We start from the raw sequence: 15756 nt of genomic DNA, 5'->3' as shown, positions 1-15756 counted from the left end.
CTCCCTCCATACCTCCCTCCATATCTCCCTCTATACCTCCCTCCCTCAATGCCTCCCTCCATGCCTCCCTCCATGCCTCCCTCCATACCTATATCTCTATACCTCCCTCCCTCCATGCCTCCCTCCCTCCCTCCATACCTCCCTCCATGCCTCCCTCCCTCCATTCCTCCCTCCATACCTCCTTCCATGCCTTCTTCCATACCTCCATCCCTCCCTCCCTCCATGCCTCCCTCCATACCTCCAGTAGCTCCATACCTCCCTCCCTCCACGCCTCCCTCCATACCTCCCTCCCTCCATGCCCTCCTCCATACCTCCCTCCATGCCTCCCTCCATATCTCCTTCCCTCCATGCCCTCCTCCATACCTCTCTCCATGCCTCCCTCCATCCTTCCCTCCATCCTTCCCTCCATACCTCCCTCCCTCCATACCTCCCTCCATGCCTCCCTCCATAACTCCCTCCATGCCTCCCTCCATAACTCCCTCCATGCCTCCCTCCATATCTCCCTCTATACCTCCCTCTATACCTGCCTCCCTCCATGCCTCCCTCCATGCCTCCCTCCATACCTATATCTCTATACCTCCCTCCCTCCATGCCTCCCTCCCTCCCTCCATACCTCCCTCCATGCCTCCCTCCCTCCATTCCTCCCTCCATACCTCCTTCCATGCCTTCTTCCATACCTCCATCCCTCCCTCCCTCCATGCCTCCCTCCATACCTCCAGTAGCTCCATACCTCCCTCCCTCCACGCCTCCCTCCATACCTCCCTCCCTCCATGCCCTCCTCCATACCTCCCTCCATGCCTCCCTCCATATCTCCTTCCCTCCATGCCCTCCTCCATACCTCTCTCCATGCCTCCCTCCATCCTTCCCTCCATCCTTCCCTCCATACCTCCCTCCCTCCATACCTCCCTCCATGCCTCCCTCCATAACTCCCTCCATGCCTCCCTCCATAACTCCCTCCATGCCTCCCTCCATACCTCCCTCCATATCTCCCTATATACCTCCCTCCCTCAATGCCTCCCTCCATGCCTCCCTCCATACCTATATCTCTATACCTCCCTCCCTCCATGCCTCCCTCCCTCCCTCCATACCTCCCTCCATGCCTCCCTCCCTCCATTCCTCCCTCCATACCTCCTTCCATGCCTTCTTCCATACCTCCATCCCTCCCTCCCTCCATGCCTCCCTCCATACCTCCAGTAGCTCCATACCTCCCTCCCTCCACGCCTCCCTCCATACCTCCCTCCCTCCATGCCCTCCTCCATACCTCCCTCCATGCCTCCCTCCATATCTCCTTCCCTCCATGCCCTCCTCCATACCTCCCTCCATGCCTCCCTCCATCCTTCCCTCCATCCTTCCCTCCATACCTCCCTCCCTCCATACCTCCCTCCATGCCTCCCTCCATAACTCCCTCCATGCCTCCCTCCATAACTCCCTCCATGCCTCCCTCCATACCTCCCTCCATATCTCCCTCTATACCTCCCTCCCTCAATGCCTCCCTCCATGCCTCCCTCCATGCCTCCCTCCATACCTCCCTCCATGCCTCCCTCCATGCCTCCCTCCATGCCTCCCTCCATACCTCCCTCCATATCTCCCTCTATACCTCCCTCCCTCAATGCCTCCCTCCATGCCTCCCTCCATACCTACCTCTATACCTCCCTCCCTCCATGCCTCCCTCCCTCCCTCCCTCCACGCCTCCCTCCATACCTCCCTCCCTCCATGCCCTCCTCCATACCTCCCTCCATGCCTCCCTCCATATCTCCTTCCCTCCATGCCCTCCTCCATACCTCCCTCCATGCCTCCCTCCATCCTTCCCTCCATCCTTCCCTCCATACCTCCCTCCCTCCATACCTCCCTCCATGCCTCCCTCCATAACTCCCTCCATGCCTCCCTCCATAACTCCCTCCATGCCTCCCTCCATACCTCCCTCCATATCTCCCTCTATACCTCCCTCCCTCAATGCCTCCCTCCATGCCTCCCTCCATGCCTCCCTCCATACCTCCCTCCATGCCTCCCTCCATGCCTCCCTCCATGCCTCCCTCCATACCTCCCTCCATATCTCCCTCTATACCTCCCTCCCTCAATGCCTCCCTCCATGCCTCCCCATACCTACCTCTATACCTCCCTCCCTCCATGCCTCCCTCCCTCCCTCCATACCTCCCTCCATGCCTCCCTCCCTCCATACCTCCTTCCATGCCTTCTTCCATACCTCCATCCCTCCCTCCATGCCTCCCTCCATACCTCCAGTAGCTCCATACCTCCAGTAGCTCCATACCTCCCTCCCTCCACGCCTCCCTCCATCCTTCCCTCCATCCATCCTTCCCTCCATACCTCCCTCCCTCCATGCCTCCCTCCATGACTCCATCCATACCTCCCTCCATCCTTCCCTCCATACCTCCCTCCATCCTTCCCTCCATACCTCCCTCCATACCTCCCTCCATCCTTCCCTCCATGCCTCCCTCCATGCCTTTCTCCCTCCATACCACTCCTGCTGTACAGCAGACTGATGCCTCCCTGGTACTGCTAGACTCTGCACAACGAAGATAGACGCTTCTGTCTGCTTGGATGTGTGTTTGCTACTGCGTTTTTGCCCTGAGGGGGATCTCACTCTCAGCCTCATACGCTCCACTTTCACCACTGGAGGAATGTGTGCTGCATCACTAATGTTATTGTAACTTTTCACAGCTCATTAAAGTCATTTACTGGACGCAATATCTCATACTTACGTATGTCATACAGAGGTTTATGAAGATCGATGAGAAAGGGTTAAGATTAGTTTTGAATAATTTGCCAGGGAGATACACTACACGACCAATAGGTATGTGGACCCCTGCTTGTCGAACATCTCGTTCTAAAATCACAGACATTAATATGGAGTTGGTCCTCCATTTGCTGCTGTAACAGCCTCCACTCCTCTGGGAATGCTTTCCACAAGATGTTGGAACGTTGCTGCGGGAACTTGCTTCCATTCAGCCACAAGAGCATTAGTGAGGTCAGGCACTGATGTTGGGCGATTAGGCCTGGCTCTCAGTCAGCGTTCCAATTCATCCCCAAGGTGTTTGGTGGGGTTGAGGTCAGGGCTCTGTGCAGGCCAGTCAAGTTCTTCCACACCGATCTCGACAAACCATTTCTGTATGAACCTCGTTTTGTGCACGGGGGGCATTGTCCTGCTGAAACTGGAAAGGGCCTACCCCAAACTGTTGCCGCAAAGTTGGAAGCACAGAATCGTCGAGAATATCATTGTATGCTGTAGCGTTAAGATTTCACTGGAACTAAGGGAACTAGCCCGAACCATGCCAATGTTTATTTATGGAAGTTGAATGGCTGTGTGCTCAATTTTATGCACCTGTCAGCAATGTATGTGGCTGAAACAGCTGAATCCACTAATTTTAAGTGGTGTCCATATAACTTTGTTTTATATATTGTATCAATTTAAGGAGAGAAAGGTATTTGTGTGTTCATATGTACAGTACGTATGTGTGCACACAGTGGGGAAGGGTCAGTGTATAACCTGGAACAGTCCCCTTTGCCTGTGTGTCTGCAGTGAGACGTGGTGGTGTACGGGTCAGACCTCTCTCTTAGTGTGACCAGACGCTCCTCTTCCTGCCCCAGGCACAGCCTGTCACTTCAATTCTATTGTTAAACACAACACACACACACACTCCGCAAACACACCGCCCAGCCATCCCATTTACACACTCTCACACATTCTACTCCTTTAACAGTACATACAGTACACACACAAACAGCCAATCACACAAACCCAACCCTGCGGGCCTCACAGCCCTTTCCCTGTACAGAGGTGACCCAGAAACCCTCAGTATTATGACATGCTTAACAGTGTTTAACAACGGTTCTGTCAACAATAGAGATCAGCGTCACATCTGAACTGTGTTGCTGCCGTTGCGGTGTTCTGTTCAAACAATACAGACTGACAGAATGCAAGTTTTGGACTTTGGCAGCGTCTCTGGAGACTCGTTACCCGGCCCAGACATGGCTGACAGACCTACGGACAGAGCCTCCCTCTGATGAGCTCAAATATTTGGAGAGGACAGTTCACCATGACGGAGTATTGTGTGTGTGTGTATTTGTGTGTGTGTGCGTGCGTGTGTGTGCGTGCGTGTGTATTTCTGTGCGTGTGTGCGTGTGCGTGTGTATTTGTGTATGTGTGCGTGTGCGTGTGTGTGTTTGTGCGGGTGTGTGTGCGTGCGTGTGCGTGTGTGTGTGTGCGTGTGTGTTTTTATGTGTGTGTGTGCGTGTGTATTTGTGTGTGTGTGCGCATGCGTGTGTATTTGTGTGTGTGTGTGTGCGTGTGTATTTGTGTGTGTGTGCGCATGCGTGTGTGTGTTTGTGCGTGTGTGCGTGTGTATTTGTGTGTGCGTGCGTGCGTGTGTGTGTGTGTGTGCGTGTGTATTTCTGTGCGTGTGTGCGTGTGTATTTGTGTGTGTGTGCGTGTGTATTTGTGTGTGTGTGCGTGTGTGTGTGTGCGTGTGTGTTTTTATGTGTTTGCTCTAGCACACACTTGGGAAATGTTTTGTCATTTTAAAATGTATCGTAACCTCATTACCTCTTATTTGTAATTATAATTAGTGTTATAATTATTATCCACATTAGTTTCAACCCTGTTTACCAGTTAGTTTGCATTGAAAGAGATGAATGGCCGTTTTAGTGTCATTTCCTGCTGCCAACGTGCTGGAGGTGTAACTGTACGACCATCGGGTGTTTTTATCCCATCTCGTTGTGGTGGGTTGGACCTAGAGAATCCCCTGTCCAGTTCTTGGTGGCTTAAACTATTGGCAGGCTGTTTCTCTGGAGATCAGCTTGTTGGCTGGCTAGTGCGGAGACTTCAAAAGATCTCTGTGCCTGCAAGCTGTCAATGCATTGAAGTTAGAAGGGCTTATTGTTTTTCTGCTTTCTTTTTGCAGTAGTTTCCAGTAGCATTTTCACATGCTACCCTACAACCCCTAGTCTTGGGCTCACTCTGTTCTCGCTGCTTTTAACTTCTCTTTTAGTGTGTGAGCTGCATTGTGTACAAGGGATTCAGGGCAATAAAAGGAGGTTTTGTTCAGCGAATCTTCCAAAGAGGAACGGTTTCTGAATTTGGAAACAGGTCTGTGGGTGAGGACGTTCTTCTCCCTGAATTTGCAAATCCAAATACTGGAGCCAGCTTATCCTCTGTTTTGCATAAAACAACACAGAACAACAATTTGCTATTTTTAAAGCAATTGTTTTTTTTCTCCACACAATTCCTCTGCTTTAGTTGGTGCTTTGCTGCTTCCAAAAGAGGAGTGTCGACTTTGAGAAATCTGCACTTGCACTCAGAGATCCTACAACGCTGAACGCCATTTTCTACAGATCAATCTGTCTTTCCCCGTCAGCCCACACAACTGTCATGTTTGTTTACGTCTGCTCAGACTGAAATCAAGAGGATTGTTTCATACTAATTGGGTGGGATGCAGCCTACAAAGGACAATCCAACCATGTGTGTTTCTGTTTTCAGAAATGTGATCTCTGTTTTGTAGCGCCGCTGTGATCTTCGGAGCAGACGTGTTGCAGCAACTGTCTCTGCTGTAGTTCAGGATACATTTGTAGCAGAGCATTTAGGCCAGGAATGGGGTCAGGTCTTTTGAAGGTACAATTATCGCAATGGTTTGATCGCAAATATTTTTGTGGGGGCTTATTTTTTCACATAGTATAGTGTATGTTTGTGTGAACAGCTTATTTTGTTTAATTTTGTTGTTGTTGTTGTACAACACTCACAATCAATCAAACAAGGAAAAGCAATTAATACACGTCTCTATACCTGTGGCATTGTGAGAAACGGAGTGATTATCCAAGTGATTGAGTGATTATCTGTATAGTGTCAACAGAAAGCAATGTACCATTGTGTGCCAAGAAACGATTGGTGTTACTCTTGAACCATTGATTTATCACTTCCCTCACTCAACACGTCCACTTTCCTTTGCTTCTATCTGAGATGGCAATGTTTGTTAGAGACTCCTCTCTCTCTTCTCTCTTAGGTCCCTCTCTGGTCGCATTGTAGGGGGAGTGTGGTGGTTCTTCACCCTCATCATCATCTCGTCCTACACGGCCAACCTGGCTGCCTTCCTCACCGTGGAGAGGATGGTGTCGCCCATAGAGAGTGCAGAGGACCTGGCCAAGCAGACGGAGATCGCCTACGGTACTCTAGACGGAGGCTCCACCAAAGAGTTCTTCAGGGTAAAGCTCTAGATGTCATCAACTGTCATGAAAAAGCATCAACTGCCATGAAGTGGCTCCATGTAGTTTTTGACGAGGCGGTTACATTTCTCATAGAGCATCTACATACAGTATTTTACCCACTATTGTTTTTGCACCTTAGAGATCGAAAATAGCCGTATTTGAGAAGATGTGGTCCTACATGAAGTCTGCCGACCCGTCAGTGTTCGTGAAGACCACAGATGAGGGCGTGGTGCGGGTCAGGAAGTCCAAAGGGAGGTACGCCTACCTGCTGGAGTCCACCATGAACGAGTACATCGAGCAGAGGAAACCCTGTGACACCATGAAGGTGGGAGGGAACCTGGACTCCAAGGGTTACGGAGTGGCCACGCCCAAGGGATCGGCACTAAGGTATTACAGTGTGTAGGCTGGTCACGTCACCATGACGATCGACCACACCTGTTATGTTTTACATGTGAATGCCAAATGCACCCTTGAGGTGAGGGAGGTTACAGTTGCAAATTATCCAACTTTTGTCAAGTAAATAATCATTAGTGAAGAGACTATTTCTTTAATAAATGTAGCATGATGTTATATATCAATTTACAATCTTTGGGCAAATTATGCACATTTTATTCTGTTATTCTGTCATTACGAGACAAAGAGAGAAAGTCTCATTACGAGATAAAGAGATAAAGTCTCATTACGTGATAAAGAGATAAAGTCTCATTGAGAGATAAAGAGATACAGTCTCATTACGAGATAAAGAGATAAAGTCTCATTGAGAGATAAAGAGATACAGTCTCATTACGAGATAAAGAGATAAAGTCTCATTGAGAGATAAAGAGATACAGTCTCATTACGAGATAAAGAGATAAAGTCTCATTACGAGATAAAGAGATAAAGTCTCATTGAGACTCATTGAACTATTCTCTACTGCTGATTTGTAACCACTCTCACCAGACGTCTAGAACATGTGTGTCCCCCCCCCCCCACAGTCTCAACTCAGTCCATAAAGTATCATCAACATCATATTGGAATCATGACTGTTCAGGCCTTTACTTTCTTCAGACAGACACTGGTTATAATACCATTTTGTAATGTCTTGCTCCTTGGAATAACTAAGAAAACTGGGGGTAATAACTGTTACGAAAATGTAAATTCAGTCTTGATAGATAATAAATGAAAGCTATTTAATTAAATTAACTTTAAAATGCACCCTGATGTTATTACCTGCATATTTTTTTATCTCAGAACTTCTAGAGTTGTGCACTTTGGCAGTAAATCTCAAAACGGCATTTTCCCAAGAAATAGCACTTGAATTAGAATCCTAGGTGTTAGTTATTACCTTTTCTGTACATCTTCTGTGATTTAATTGCAATTTTATTTTAGTACCAAAAACCAATTATGAACCAATATTTTACAAGTTATTTCAGGGTAAAGGCACTCAGTAAAAACATTTTTTTTTTGCAAGATTCACGTTTAGGAACTCATCTGTTTCATCACTTTTAATGCACCTGTGTTCAATCAGATGTTATTGTCCTCATATTACTGGGCTGCAGGCCCCATTCACAAAGCACATAGGCTTTATCAATCACACCCAGCAGCCTTTTTGATCGACCACTCACGTTGTTTACCTAGTTTATTAGTCTACCAATATCTTTATCAAGGTGACAGAAAGAGTGGTGTTTCACAAAGGCTTTTTAAGTTACACTCAATATCAAGTGTGATGGCTGGTTCAGCCTGGGCTTTGACGGACTCGTACATACTCTGAGACTAATTGTAGTTTCACACTGTGGCTGTGGGTTCAAATTACACACATTCCAAAGTTATTGAGCTAATTCTGTGAATTGGTGTTTTTACAGATGTATGTGTATACGATTGATTTTTCCCTATTCTACGGTTCATTCTCTAAAGTTGTATAAAATCAGCTCTTAAAAAATAACCGTCTAAAAGGTCTTTAAACCAAACAGTGATCCCCATGCCACAGTGTACTAGCCTATATTTGCACTTTAATGATAGTTTGTGTATGTTGAAAGTAGAAAATGATGTTGAAATGACTGCTGTATGAGCTGTAACAACTGTGCCACATCAGATACATACTATTCTATATGAGTTTAAGGTTTTGATGATCTGGAGAAAAACATTCTTAACCATCAGTTCTAAATATGTTGGAACATCATTTTCGGGCCAACAGCCTTTTCTGCTATCATAAAGTTGTAAACTGTGATCAGTTCTCCATAATGTTTATGAAACAGAAATGGACTTAAGAGTCCTTCATTGCTGTGTATCTGATGTGGCATACCATTACATCCCACCCTTGTCTTGCCTTCTATACCTGTTGAAAAATAATAATAATAATCTTTTTCCTTCCTGTTTTTATTCCTGACGTGTTTTCCCCGCATCATCGTCACATCACTTTATTTTGTCAGTCGCATCACAAGAAAACTGCCGCTCTCAAAGACAAATGCTACTAAAATCCTAATAGAGGATGTGGATTTATTTAACTCATCCATTAGGCACTCCATTAGACGGAACTCTTTCGTTCTCTCTGAATAGAGAAAGAATTCCGGGGTTTTACTGAGAAAGACTGTAGCTTGCTGAGGTTCATGCTGACATAATGTTTCCATCAGACTACTGTACAGCAGAACCTTCCACCATGTTAGTTATGAGAGGGTTGTCCATAATGGACCAGCAACAGCAAAGGGGGAAGATAATGGAGCACAATGCCCAATATCAGTAATGCCTTGGATAGTGCTCACCTGACCACAAACATATCCCAATGAATATCTGACGAAAAACTGAGTATTGCAAAGTGAATCGACAAGTGGCTGTTTATGCCTTGTCCTTATCCAGGGAGCTACTTATTTGAGTTTTTAACTGAAATAACATGCCCATGCAACCAATCCAAGACATGTTCTGATATTTATATAGTTCTCCTACCTAGAATCCTTGGTCTTGCTTGGTAAAATCTGTCATGGTTTAGCCATGAAGTATTATTTTTATATACAGAACTAGAAACAAATTTTTTTAATTTTACAGTGGCAGGCACATTATTAGTAGCCTTATTTTTGTATGAATTTTGTATGAATTATTCTGATAGCAGTACCTCCTTTTTGTTATTTAGCCTTCTGCCACACCGTATCACATCTCCATAAATGCTGACCAGTATTATTCTATTATCATTTCAAGAAACCCAGTAAACTTGGCAGTGTTAAAACTGAACGAGCAGGGCCTGTTGGACAAATTGAAAAACAAATGGTGGTACGACAAGGGGGAGTGCGGCAGCGGAGGAGGTGACTCCAAGGTCAGCCCCAGTATGAGAAACCTAGTGGGTAACCACGACGATGGGGGGTAACCGGCAACCAACCTTAAAAAAAAAAAAAAAAAAAACACATCGGCTGCAATACCACAAATCCCCCTTCGTCCTTGTTGACGTTAGTTGGTGTAAGATTACAACTATATCGTATGAGGAATTCAAAAAACGTGCCGTTTCCTTTCAAATTAGTAGCATTAGCAATCGCCCCCCCCCCAACAAAAAAAAAATTTGCAGAGTTTCCTGTATGTTTTCTCAAGTACTGTCTTGTTAAAGCAACAATAATTGACAGGTTTGCATATCCGAGTGTTTACATTTTGCCGGTTACCCAAAGTGATATAGTAATACACATCTTGCAGTAGGGAAAAAGGACACAAAGCTAGATGGAGTATTAATGCATATCACTTTGGCAGTGACAGTTTCAAGTTGTGATTTGTGTTTTTTTTTCTTGTTTTTGTTTTTATCTGTCTAGACATGTACGTAGAACATATCTAGACATAATAATGGGTGTCTGTTTACTATGTACTGAATAACATAAGATAACATGGGTGATGTTATTTATGTCATTTCCTGGTTGAAGAATCCCCGTAAACCTAGCGGTGTTGAAACTCAATGAGCAAGCCATCTTAGACAAACTAAAGAACAAATGGTGGTACGATAAGGGAGAGTGTGGAAGCAAGGACTCCGGGAGAAAGGTCAGTCCATGTGTTGGTCCTATACTTAACACCAAGATTGAGTATTAGCAGTTCTGTACGGTCCCTCGTCCCCCCCCCCCCTCCCTAGCACTCAGCACTCTTTCTCTCCAATCTGCCATTTACACAAACTGGTGTCCTTATAACTGTGATTCATGTCAGCCCTGGAACTCAGACACCTTTAGTGATTAGTGATAATTGCTGTGTCCTCACATGCTATGGATGAGTCAGTGGCCCGTAATTAGATCTTGGTAAATGCTTGTTTCGTCTAAACCAAAAAAGTAGACCTAGGGTTGTATTCTATTCTCCAAAATGTGTGTAGCTAATGATGATGAACCAATTACAAGGATAACAATTGAAACTGTATAGTGTAGGAATAACACAGTTACTGTCAGTGATAATACCCTTTTGTTCCCTGTGTCTGGGATATTCTACAGACATCTACAGGCAAAGTATTCACAGTTTTCTGAATGAATAGAATTTAGATGTATTTGTGATTTTAACTTTCAAAGTCAAATGAAGAGACACGGGTAAATGACAGCGTGGAGAGAAAGGCCCTTTATACAAGACCTCCTCCAGAACTGGGATCTCCTCTCCTTTAGTGCTGTTTTCCTTGTCTCTGTCTTTAGACAGTGTGCATGCTATTGGTTGAGACCCAAGACACGGCCAATCTGCCACCAAACCAAGACTACGCATGTCACAGATGTGCGCAGCCCCTCTTGTGATGTCACGGCAACCACGGCTTGTCGAATCAATTGCCCTTCCCTTATCCGGTGCATTTGCTTAAAAATCTAATTATATTTTATAAAGATACCCCTACCCTATGACGTAAACCTAAAATAAAAGTTGACCTTTCCCTCTTGCATGGTTCAACTCTATAAAAAATTCAGTCTTGGGAATGTTTTAGAATGCACAACACCAACTACATAGCATTCTGATAGTGTGAAACGCTCTCCCTTGAAAAAGAGATTCTCATCTCAAGGGACTTCATGGTTTAGTAAATGATCAACAACACAACAAAAAAAACAGCGAAACGATATAGAATGGAATTAATGTAAGTGTTTTAATGCATATTTGATTTTGAATGACTGGACATTATGTCTGGTATAAAAGACACGTGTTAGCTGTAAGTGCACATTAGTCAGCTACTTTCTAAAGATATATTCACCCAAAACCTGTTACATGTGCATGACTCTGCATGTTTCTGTCAGGCTTAGATATGTACTGTATCAAGTATGTTGTTGATAGTACTCAGTTAAATTAGAAAGATATGTCAGGACCTCTCTAGGAGATATACAATGACCTGTTGATTTATCATTAAGGTACACTTACCAGTATGTGTCGTGTAAATTCGCTAGGACAGTAGTGAGACCAGTAGTTGAATGGTTAATTACACTATCTTTATCCTATAGAGACCAGTAGTTGAATGGTTAATTACACTATCTTTATCCTATAGAGACCAGTAGTTGAATGGTTAATTACACTATCTTTATCCTATAGAGACCAGTAGTTGAATGGTTAATTACACTATCTTTATCCTATAGAGACCAGTAGTTGAATGGTTAATTACACTATCTTTATCCTATAGAGACCAGTAGTTGAATGGTTAATTACACTATCTTTATCCTATAGAGACCAGTAGTTGAATGGTTAATTACACTATCTTTATCCTATAGAGACCAGTAGTTGAATGGTTAATTACACTATCTTTATCCTAGTGTGGTGTGTCTCTTGGACATGGTCCAGTGCGTCTCACCCTGTGTCTTTGTGTCTGTAGGACAAGACCAGCGCTCTGAGCCTCAGCAATGTGGCTGGGGTGTTCTACATCCTGATTGGAGGGCTGGGGCTGGCCATGCTCGTGGCCTTGGTCGAGTTCTGTTACAAGTCCAGGATCGAGTCGAGGAGGATGAAGGTTAGTTAAGTGGAGGACGGCAGGCCGCGACCCCGACTCTCCAAATGTGTCTCAGGGGGAGTTGTGGGGAAAAAATATGTTCTTATTAATTATTTAACACACTTGTACAGATGTAGGTTCTTAATTTGATCTCTCTTTTGTTGATGAGAATTTTCCTGCACAGCAGGAAATGCAAGCTAGTGTAATCAAGATTTGAAAAGGCTTCTAAAGTTTGTAAGTTACACATAAAAAAATCTGATTTGATTTCTCCTAACATAAAATGTATCAACCCTTACAAGAAAAGTCCATTCATTATAATCTGTAGCAAATTGGTTCAAATTAAGATCCTACATCTGTACATGTGTGAACTAAAACAAATATAAGCACCCTCTTAATTATTATTTTTTATATTATTTTAACTTTGAAGCAATGACGAAGGCTCTATAATATACAGTGGGGCAAAAAAAGTATTTAGTCAGCCACCAATTGTGCAAGTTCTCCCACTTAAAAAGATGAGAGAGGCCTGTAATTTTCATCATAGGTACACTTCAACTATGACAGACAAAATGAGAAAAAAAATCCAGAAAATCACATTGTAGGATTTTTAATGAATTGATTTGCAACTTATGGTGGTCTCCATTTTGGTTTGGTTAGGGTGTGATTTGGGTGGGCATTCTATGTTCTATTTTCTATGTTTTGGTATTTCTATGTTTTGGCCGGGTAGGGTTCTCAATCAGGGACAGCTGTCTATCCTTGTCTCTGATTGGGAACCATACTTACGTAGCCCTTTTTCCCCACCTGTCTTTGTGGGAAGTTCACTTTGTTTGTGGCACGTAGCCCGTAAGCTTCACGGTTGTTTTGTATTGTTTATTGTTTTTGTCTGCATCATTTCTCAATAAAAGGAACATGTACACTCACCACGCTGCGCTTTGGTCTAGTTCATTCGATGGGTGTGACAGAACTTCCCACCATCAAAGGACCAAGCAGCGTGGTAAGGAGGAATGGACGTGGGAGGACATTTTGAATGGCAAGGGATCCTGGATGTGGGAGGAGATCAATGACGGAAAGGATCACCTGCCGTAGGAGCAGGTAGAAGCAGAGAAGAAGGCGAAGGCAGCTGGTAAAGGGGCCCAGCGTTATGAGGGAACACAGCTAGCAACATTTTGGGGGAGGCACACGGAGAGTTTGACTGAGTCAGGTTGGAGACCTGAGCCAACTCCCCGTGCTTACCGTGGCGAGCGTCGTACTGGTCAGGCATTATGCGGTGGAGCACGGTGTCTCCAGTGCGCATTCACAGCCCGGTGCGCTACATCCCAACTCCCCGCATCTGCCGGGCTAGGGTGAGCATCCAGCCAGGACCGATGGTGCCGGCTCGGCGTGCCTGGTCTCCAGCGCGTCTCTTCGCCCCAGGATATCCTGTGCCAGCTCTGCACACTGTGTCTCCGGTACGTCTGCACAGCCCAGTGCGTCCTCTGCCAGCGCCCCACATTTGCAGGGCGACGATAACCACCCAGCCAAGACGGGTTGTGCAGGCTCTAAGCTCGAGAACTCCAGAGCGCCTCCACGGCCCAGTGTATCCGGTGCCTCTGCCAAGGACAAAGCCTCCTGTATGTCTCTCCAGCCTGGTGAGTCCTGTGCCTGCGCCCAGAACTAAGCCTCCAGTGATGATCCATGGCAAGAAGCCTCCAGTGATGATCCATGGCACGAGGCCTCCAGTGAATGTCCATGGCACGAAGCCTCCAGTGATGATCCATGGCACGAAGCCTCCAGTGATGATCCATGACAAGAAGCCTCCAGTGATGATCCATGGCATGAAGCCTCCAGTGAGGAGTCATGCACGAAGCCTCCAACGACGGCCTCCAGTCCGGAGCCTCCAGCGACGGCCTCCAGTCCGGAGCCTCCAGCGACGGCCTCCAGTCCGAAGCCTCCAGCGATGGACTCCAGTCCCGAGCATCCAACGAGGTTGCCCAGTCCAGGGCCCGAAGCGAGGGTACCCAGTCCGGGGCCCAAAGCGAGGGTCCCCAGTCCGGAGCCCACAGCGAGGGTCCCCATTCCGGGGCCAGCAACGAGGGTCCCTAGTCCGCGCTACCAAAGTGGGGTGAGCCAGAGGTGGAGCAGGGTCTACGTCCCGCACCAGAGCCGCCACCGCAGATAGATGCCCACCCAGACCCTCCCCTATAGGTTCAGGTTTTGCAGCCGGAGTCCTCATCCTTTGGGGGGGGGGGGGGACTGTCATGCCCTGACCTTATGAGAGCTTTTTATGTCTCTATTTTGGTTTGGTCAGGTGATTTGGGTGGGCATTCTATGTTCTATTTTCTATGTTTTGGTATTTCTTTGTTTTGGTTGGGTATGGTTGTCAATCAGGACAGCTGTATATCGTTGTCTCTGATTGGGAATCATACTTAGGTAGCCCTTTTTCCCTCCTTTCAGTGTGGGTAGTTGTCTTTGTTAGGGGCACTATATCCTTTGTAAGCTTCACGGTCGTTTTTGTTATTTCTTGTTTTTGTTGGCGACATTACAAATAAAAGAAAATGTACGCCCACCACGCTGCACCTTGGTCTCAATCCGGTGATGACCGTGACAAAACCCCTGAACTACAGAGCTACTGTTAAATCCCCTGAACTACAGAGCTACTGTTAAATCCCCTGAACTACAGAGCTACTGTTAAATCCCCTGAACTACAGAGATACTGTTAAATCCCCTGAACTACAGAAATACTGGTCATCCCCCTGAACCATCGGACAGAAGACTAAAGCACTTTGTCAGGCACAGAGCTGTTTCAATGAAGGGTCCATTTGTTCAGCTATTGACCCTACAGCTACTAGATTTTTATTTTATTTTACCTTTATTTTACTAGGCAAGTCAGTTAATTAAGAACAAATTCTTATTTTCAATGACGGCCTAGGAACAGTGGGTTAACTGCCTGTTCAGGGGCAGAACGACAGATTTGTACCTTGTCAAACTACGAACTTGCAACCTTTCGGTTACTAGTCCAACGCTCTAACCACTAGGCTACCCTGCCGCCCCGGGAGGGGGCACAGATGAGTTATGTGTGTAAGAAGAATATGTCACACTACGTCTTAGTTATACAGTATTTATTATTCTGTTGGGTACTGTATCGTCTGAGGTGTAAAGACCCCTGGCTTTTGTTTGTCATCTCCATCTTTGATGACGTGGGTTTGATTGAAAACAATGGCATACTAGCTGCCAGATGCATGTGATCATGCGTCACTATACAATAAGTTCCTATTTAGATCAAAGTTGTGTGTATCTTTTCATCTTATCAGATAATTAGTTACGATTTGTGTATGACTTTCATTTGCAACTTCTCATTAACCTCATGAAATTAATGCTTAATATTTCTTTTTCAATGTATCTATTTATTTATGATACATTTTCAAAAAAATGAATGTCCAAATATCAGTCGATTGCAATTAGACATGAAACCAGGGACTTTCTTTGCATATGTGCAACAGAAGTGATTTAATGTCCTGATGATATGTTAATGTGTTTAGAATACATCCCAGCTGTACAGTACACGTTTAGCTCCATCATAAACAGCCATTTTGTTGACAATGTTTACATGTCATGTCGACAGTGGAAGCACATAAGTCCTGTGTTTAAAGTATCTCAGCCACATATCGCTGCTGTGAGTAGACCAATTA

General features: G+C 45.5%; 1 protein-coding gene across 1 annotated transcript in view; it reads left to right on the top strand.

Moving 5' to 3' along the window:
• LOC124014556 (glutamate receptor 1-like) overlaps window positions 1-15756 on the top strand; it is a 124157-nt gene that overhangs the window by 104947 nt on the left and 3454 nt on the right. The window contains exons 12-15 of the mRNA XM_046329697.1: window positions 6015-6213; window positions 6356-6603; window positions 9385-9499; window positions 11978-12112. Coding sequence (XP_046185653.1) covers window positions 6015-6213; window positions 6356-6603; window positions 9385-9499; window positions 11978-12112 — 697 coding nt within the window. The remainder of the gene's footprint in view (window positions 1-6014; window positions 6214-6355; window positions 6604-9384; window positions 9500-11977; window positions 12113-15756) is intronic.

Source organism: Oncorhynchus gorbuscha, linkage group LG02 (genome assembly GCF_021184085.1).
Source record: "Oncorhynchus gorbuscha isolate QuinsamMale2020 ecotype Even-year linkage group LG02, OgorEven_v1.0, whole genome shotgun sequence".
NCBI classification, from domain to species: Eukaryota; Metazoa; Chordata; class Actinopteri; order Salmoniformes; family Salmonidae; genus Oncorhynchus; species Oncorhynchus gorbuscha.
Note: the sequence above shows the minus strand (reverse complement) of the source record. Positions and strands in the feature narration are given on the sequence as shown.